Genomic DNA, 8,409 nt, shown 5'->3' on the forward strand with positions numbered 1-8,409 from the left:
ACGAACAAAAAATGTTTTTATCTTCAAAACAATATTGTCCAAAGGAATAATATTTTCAATATCTGATAAAATTTGGAGAAAAATCGAATTTGCAGTAGTTTTATAAAAAATAAAAACCTAAAAAAAAGATTACTCAAAGTTAATAAAAAATTGATTTTCGACTCAAATAAAATTTTCAAACTAATTTTATTTTTCAAAAAATATTGTTGTCAACATTCAGTTATATTTTAAGAAAAATATAATTGACTTTTGTTCTTACAAAAAAAAAATTATCAAAAGTTAGTAAACATTGATTTTCTACTTAACCATCTTTTCGAAACTCTCAGATATTTACTTTCAACTAATTTTATCTTATGAGAAATATTGTTTTGAACATTCGATACACTTTTGAGAAAAATTGGATTGACAGTTTTTTAACAAAAAATAAATAACTAAAAAAAATTAATCAAAGTCGGTAAAAATAAGATTTTGAATTCAAACTATTTCATCATATGCAAAATATTGTTGGTAATTCAACTGACAACTTTTAAAGAAAAACAGGAAAGACAACAAACCTTTAAAGAAGACAAATCGACAGACGGGATGAGAAGTTATCACAGCCTCTTTTTTTATTTGTTTTTTAACTCCTATTTCTTGCGTTTTTTGTTAAGACCAGTTTCAGCATAAATGCTTTAGCGATCTTTTAAGGTTTATGTATGATATATGTAATGAGGATTTTTTGAAAAATAATTAATATACTAAAAATTATTAAACGGAATATTGAAGTAACGAATTAAAAATTAAAAAAAATCATCACGAATTTCATTGAAAAGTAAACTATTTCATGAATTTACACAATCTCAACAAACCTAATATAATGTTTTTTTTCGAGTTTAAAAAGGTCGTACCTCGAAAACCTTACCTCATAGAATGATTTTGAAGTCGGATTTAAACCAGTGTTAAAAATGTCATTGGCATTCTGTTAAATATTTGCATATTTTTGGCACTACTACATTTTGAGTTTAAAATCTTATAGCCCAAACGCAAACATTAAACAAACAAAGTTTAAGATTGACCAAAAACTCGTAAAGCCAAGAAAGTGTAACAAATATGTTTCACTTTATTCCATATTCAGAAAGCGAAATAAGGCCGATTTTCAAACCGAAATACAACGTAACGGTTTGCTTGCTCAAAGTGCTAGCATCCAACACTAACTGGGTCTAAATGAAAGTATTTTATGAATTTGAAACTCATTATTTGATAAGATAACTTCAACAAAATCTACCTTGTAGTTTTGAGGCTTAACAGAAGTGATATACATAAGGCAACATTATTCTAGATTTAGATATGGTACAATATAAATGAAAAAAACTTGAAACCACTAACTTTATGCTGATGACTTGGTTTAAGTGGTATCGGGAAAGCTTGTCACCGATATTAGCGAAATCACAAAGATGGCTGTTTCTTGTGATAATTTTCACAAGCGAAATTAAAATTAAATTAAAGAGACAAGTCCAACTTTATAGGATATTTGATATATATTTAAAGTACTTGCTGCTAATAAAAATACACGTCTGTCTTGTCGTGGCTAGTTCAACGATATCATTTCTTTTTATTTTATTCGACAATCCTTATGTTCAATTTTCGTTAAAATATAAGAGAGACATTCAGCAAAGTTTTAGTGTTGACTATTTAGTTCAATTTAGTATTAATTAAGATTAATTATTTTTTTGATTCATTTTCATTACTTATAGTCTAATACAAATGCATACAATACTTCAAAGATATAAAATTGTGTATAGTAAAATAAATTATAATATAAACATATTATTCGGAGTTCGCAGCTTAAACATCCTGCCCGCCTTGAAGTATCCAAAGGGTATCTTCAATCATCTAGTGGAAGCGGTGCTATCCGATGAATTGACCTTCGAATCACGCCCTTTTTGGTATTGATATCAACAACACGAACCTTCCCATCTGAAGATTGAATCAAATTTGTTATTCGTCCCATTAGCCAGTTTTGTGGAGGTGCATTGTCATCCCCAACGAGAACTAGGCTATTAATTTTGGCATTTTGAGATGAAACAGACCATTTTACTCGTCTTTGTAAGTCTACCAGATATTCCTTCGACCATCGATTCCAAAAATGCTGCTTTATCAACGTCAGCTGTCGCCATCTCTTCAACGCAGACATCTTGTAGTCAGTGACCACTGGTTCGACTATTGCATTTAATGGACCACCAATTAAAAAATGACCAGGAGTAAGGACTTCTTCATCACTCGGGTCATTGGACATCGCATACATTGGACGGGAATTCAATATAGCTTCTATATCAGCCACAACAGTTGACAGTTCTTCAAAGGTAAGGGAAGTTTCCCCGACGGTGCGAACGAGATGTTTTTTGGCTGACTTTACGGCGGCCTCCCATAGCCCACCAAAATGTGGAGTCTTTGGAGGTATATGATGGAACTGAATTCGCTCTGCGGCACACCATTGACTTATTCTTTGTTCCGTTTTCTGGTCAAGAAAACTTCGCCTGAACTCTTCTAACTGGTTACGGGCCCCAACAAAATTCGTTCCATTATCGCAATACAGATCCTTGCATAAACCTCGCCTTGCTACAAATCGTTTAAGTGCTGCAATAAACCCTTCAGTAGTTAAATCTGAGACAACCTCCAGATGGACCGCCTTCACAACGAAACAGACGAAGACGGCTACATAAGATTTTGAAGTTCTTTGCCCTCGCAGCTTGTAAGTCGTTTGGAACGGACCGCAAAAGTCTACACCACTCTTTAAAAATGCTCTTGCAGGCTGCACTCTGTCGGTAGGCAGATTGCCCATAATTTGACCCAACATCTTTGGTCTATATTTGAAACAAGTCCAACAGCTACTAACGACTTTCTTTGCAAGTGTGCGTACATCTAGCACCCAGAACCTCTGCCGCACTATTCCAACTAGAGCTTGGGGACCTGCATGGTAATTTTTATTATGTAAAAAAGTTAAAAGGTTTTTGACAAAAGGATTAGATTTAGGAAGAAGGATGGGATATTTTACAGAATAAGGTATGTCCGCATTCTGCAGACGCCCACCCACTCTAAGGAGTTTAAATGAGTCACCGTCGAGGAAAGGATTGAGATTTTTGACGGGACTCGTAGGGCTAATTATGTCTTCTTTTTTTAATTTATAAATTTCCTCATGGAAGTTCTTTTGTTGAATATTCCAAAGAATTCTGAGCAACGCATTGTCAATCTCATCAGCTCTGATAGGTGAATTATAACGAAGTTCATATTCTTCAAAAACTGTTTTTTCTTCTTTTTGTTCTTTCTCTTCTTTCTTAATTATCATCTTTTTGCGAACTACGATGATCCAGCGAAGTATAAGCGCAAATATTTGACATGTTTTGTCAATGCTTTTAAAACGCAAGTACATATTCTCAAAGTGATCATCTATAATTTTCGCCAAAAGAACTACATTACATTTTCGCATTCCAGGAGTATCTTTTCTTATCATTGACAAATCTTTTTGTTTAGGCCACATATCTTGTGACAATTTAAGGAATTTTGGACCCGAAAACCACATGCTGTCCCTCAACTCACTTGCATAGGCACCCCGAGATACAATGTCTGCAGGATTTTGTTTTGTGTTTACATGCTTCCAAGTAGCTTGGGGCAAATTTGTTTGTATTTTTGATACTCTATTCGCAATAAATACTTCCCAACTCGAAGGATGTGCTGACAACCAACAAAGCACTATTTCGGAATCGGTCCATAAGTAAATATCGTCAACTATATGCGAGAAATTTGGAAGAATCTTTAAAATAATAGAAGCAAGCAATTCCGCTGCACATAATTCTAATCTTGGCAAACTTTGAGTTTTTATAGGCGCTACTCTGGATTTTGCCGTTATCAAGTTGCAAGAAACTACCCCATTTTCGTCAACAGACCTTAAATAAACACAACAGCCATATGCACGTAAAGATGCATCCGAGAATCCATGAATTTGTGTGTTTCTTGACCTCAAGCTTAACACATATCTCGGAACTTTGACCAATTCCAACTCTTTCAAGTGATTTCGAAAAGCTTCCCATTCAGTAAAAATTCGTGCTTGAACTGATTCATCCCAATCAGTCTTTTTTACCCACAAGCTTTGCAACAGAATTTTACCTTTCACAACAACTGGGTTAACTAACCCCAATGGGTCAAATAGAGTAGACAATTCAGATAGAATAATGCGCTTTGTTATTTTCTGGTTTAACTTAATTTCTGGAATCACATACTGGAGCTCGTCTGAAGATGGATTCCATTTGATTCCTAAAGTTTTAATAATGTCTGCATCATTTATTCTAAGTGGTTTCTCTCGTTCTACTTCTGGTACGACATCCAACAAAGTTTTTTCATTCGACCACCACTTACGAAGCTCAAAGCCTGCACTAAGTAAAAGGGTTCTAACTTCTTCATATATACCAAAAATTTCTTCTGGCGAATCTCCCCCACTGATTAGGTCGTCCATATAAAAATCCTCATTCAGAACTTTTGAACCTAATGGAAACATACTTGCATCTTCTTCTGACAATGTCTTTAAACAGCGGATAGCTAAATAAGGCGCCGAAGTTGTTCCATAGGTCACTGTATTTAACTGGTACACCTTTAACGGATCCGTTTGATTAGATCTCCAAAGAATACATTGGTATTTACGATCATTTGGATTCACTACTATTTGGCGGTACATTTTGGAGATGTCAGCTGTAAGTGCGTATTTGTAACAGCGAAAACGTAATATAATTGAGTAAAGATCATCTTGCATTATCGGACCTTTCATTAAAATATCGTTTAAGGATTTACCGGATGAAGTTTTAGCACTACAATCAAAAACTACTCTAAGTTTTGTAGTTGTTGATTCCGGTCTGAGCACGTACTGATGGGGGCAAAAGTACTTCATATTTTTAGTCTCAGCATCACTAACTTCCGACATATGTCCTAGATCCTCATACTCTTTCAAAAAATCTACGTATTGTTCTTTTACAACGATATTCTTCATAAGCCTCCTTTCCAACGACATAAATCTCTTTTTTGCTATTTCAAAGGATTCTCCTAATGCCGATGGATCTTCTTTAAACGGAAAACTCACAACATATCTGCCTTCCCCATTTTTCTCTACTGTATTTTTGAAATGTTCTTCACATTTTTCTTCTTCAGGGTTAAGCAGTTTAGAAGTTATGGGATAGTTTTCTATTTCAAACAACTTTTCAACACGTTCGTGGAGATATTCGTCTTTCGACAACTGCTCCCCTCCTACAAGGCAAACTGTCCTGGCTGATGCATCTGATGAATCATATGATCCCGAAACGACCCATCCAAAAAGGGTCTTTTGAAGAGTAAGCTTCTCTTCCAATTTGATCTGACCAATCGATAAAAGGTCAAAGAAATGGTCTGCGCCTATCAGCATATCAACTTTAGCAGTTTCGTTGAAGTTTGGATCTGCTAGTACAATATTTTTTGGTATTTTCCAACTTTCTACCTCAAATGATTTGCTAGGCTGATGATTAGTAATGTTTTTGATTACAAGAAGCTCTAATTCAGTCTCAAACTCAGAAATCCTGGATCTACAAACCGATTTTGTGGTGTATCGGACATTTGTGACCCCGTTCCCTATTCCACTTATTTGTATATCTGCCTTGGATTTTGATAGTCTAAGTCTTTGCACCATACTTTCAGTTATGAAATTTAATTGCGAGGCCGAGTCTAACAAAACACGCGCAGGTTGAAAATTACCATAACTATCTTTAATTAAGACAACAGCTGTGGCTAGAATAGTTTGATTAGATGACCTGCCAACTAATGAAGCCGAGCTAGACTGGCCCTGGCCTGAGCTATCGTTCGCATTATTGACCGAAAATCTGTGGAGTAGCTTATTATGAGGTAACGAGCAAATGCTGCACTTTGGCTTAGTACAATGTCGCACAGAATGATCCTTTCCCAGACAATTTATACAAAGGATACGCTTTTTAACTTCCAGGAACCTCCTTCCCACTGGCAAGCTATCAAATTCTGGACAAGAATCAATAAAGTGTTGCAAGGACTTACAATATTCACATTGTATGCGCTCCGCGGCTAACGTTGTAGCTTTAAATTTCCTAAACTGCTTTTTTCCACTATTTTGCGAACTTGAATGATCGAATTTCGCCTGACTCTTAGCAGAAGTGCTTGGCTTTGGAATCCTAGCTTCTTTTGCTTCTAAGCTTTTACAACGACGATCTAAAACTTTATTAAATTCATCCCACGTTGGGAGCTTATTATAGTCCATTTCATCCTGCCATTTCGATTGAGTTTCTTCATCCACTCTATCCATAGCTAACGAGATCAAAATCGAGGAAGCTATGTCTTTGTAATTTCCTATTGCAAGCATTGCAGTGAAATGTGTATTAAAACTATCCTCCAAATGACGTAAAGATGAAGCAGATATTTTAGAAAGTTTTGGAAATTCTAACAAACTATTTATGTGCTCTTGAAATAAAAGAGTCTTATTATCAAAGCGGGCCTTTAATCTATCTAGTGCTTTCTGATAATTTGAGCTAACGACATTAAAGTCTCTTACAGCATCCAATGCTGAACCAGAAAGATATCTGAGCAAGTAATTAAACTTTTGCAAAGTGTCAAGGCTTTCGTCTTTGTGAACTAAATTCGTAAATAATCCCATAAAATTAGGATATTCTGAGAATTTACCGGAAAACGTAGGTAGTTTTATTGGTTCTAACTTTGAGCGAGGGCGGGGGTGCTCTGGAAAATATGTTGCATTTAAATGCTCAGCAGCAGTTGTGTTGCCCCTCATGTCCGATAACAATGTCATTATTTTTGTTTTCGCGCAAACATAAATTTCTTCTACCTCTTCACGAAAAGCCTCATTAGTCTTTTCTTCGTCAGGGTTATTAAATCTTTCAATGGACGATTGAACATTCAATATCTGTTTAAAATATGACTCAAGAATCCCTAAACGACATTCTAGTTCGGGTTCTGAAAGCGTACTTCCCTTCTGTATTATAAGGTTCTTCGTTCGACTCAGATTTCCCTTTGATGACGCACGTAATCCTTTCAAGTCAGCCAAAGTCTTCCCTACGCTCTGTTCACTTTGTGATGCCTCATCTTTACTTTGCTTATCGTCAGGCATCGTAGCTATCTAATGCCAACAATTTTCGTTAAATCGAGGATAATCTTTAGCAACAACAAATCTGCACACAACAATTTCCAAATTCGCCAGCAGCAACAACAGCAACTCCAACCGAAGACTTCATAAAAGACCCAACACCACAATAAACTATCTATTAGCAATGGATAATTGCACCAGCAGCAGCAACTCCGACAGTAAGTCCAACAGTAGATTCAAAAAAACCCAAATGCAAGAAATAAGCTATGCAAAATAAATTAGCCTCTCTGAAGATGAAATCAATTTTCTTATCAACGACAACTTATTGTATCCAATTAAGCCTATGCCAAGTTTACTTTTTAAGGAAAATATTCGGTAAATAACTAGCAACAACTATACTTCTAGTTTGTTTACGTTTCCTATCAACATAATTGATAAATGTTGACTTATTAACTCTTCTAGCAACAATGTTTAAATGATTTTTAATTCACCACACTAGATCTTCTAGCAGCAAGTATTTACAAATTTGTTTACCAACAATTTACTTCGCAACAAATTTCTATCAGTAACAACTTTGTATCAGCAACAACGAATAAGTTTCTCAACAAGTTTAATAAGAAATCATATATATAGAATCAAGCTTACTTGTGGTTTCAATCAACTCAATGTTTCAAACGATCCTCGATACAATCCACACTGCAACACCGGGTTAGAGTTCTTTCAGCGTTTGAGTGACGATTTCACACTGCAGACTTGATCAAAGCTATAATCTAATTGCCTGGTTTGATGAAATGTTGGATAACTTTTCTAGGTATGAGTGATAGCTTTTTCTCCATGCGGTTGCAACCTTGCTAAATTTGTATGTCACTGCTCCAAGAAAACGATGACCAAAAAGCTTGATGTACATACATATAGATCGGTGACTCAGAGACTTATATTTCTTCTTCTTTATTCGAATTTATGTACTGCAAATATGAGTAAAGAAATTAAGAACTTTTAGAGTTTACCACGATCGTTTTCCTTCCAACTTTTGTAGGGCAAATTCTGATTAATTGCCAGAATCCACTTATTGCAATTTTTAAACTTTAATTTTATAAATTTACAATTAAATTTAGATTGATTTATATTGGAAATACTATATATTCCCGGGTTTCGGCACCAATGTTTCTTGTGATAATTTTCACAAGCGAAATTAAAATTAAATTAAAGAGACAAGTCCAACTTTATAGGATATTTGATATATATTTAAAGTACTTGCTGCTAATAAAAATACACGTCTGTCTTGTCGT

The 8,409-nt window shown here is 35.0% G+C and overlaps 1 protein-coding gene across 1 annotated transcript; it reads right to left on the minus strand.

Moving 5' to 3' along the window:
* Nucleotides 1–1,864: 1,864 nt before the first annotated feature.
* LOC129947503 (uncharacterized) lies at nt 1,865–7,144 on the minus strand. The gene has a single exon (XM_056058088.1). It carries the CDS (start codon nt 7,142–7,144, stop codon nt 1,865–1,867), a length of 5,280 nt encoding a protein of 1,759 aa, XP_055914063.1.
* Between the last annotated feature and the right edge of the window lie 1,265 nt (nt 7,145–8,409).

This window comes from Eupeodes corollae, chromosome 1, assembly GCF_945859685.1.
Source record: "Eupeodes corollae chromosome 1, idEupCoro1.1, whole genome shotgun sequence".
In the NCBI taxonomy this organism is placed as follows: domain Eukaryota; kingdom Metazoa; phylum Arthropoda; class Insecta; order Diptera; family Syrphidae; genus Eupeodes; species Eupeodes corollae.

Bases quoted from the DNA above. Each gene is read 5' to 3' on its own strand.
- LOC129947503 (XM_056058088.1), bottom strand. From the start codon at position 7,144: ATGCCTGACGATAAGCAAAGTAAAGATGAGGCATCACAAAGTGAACAG.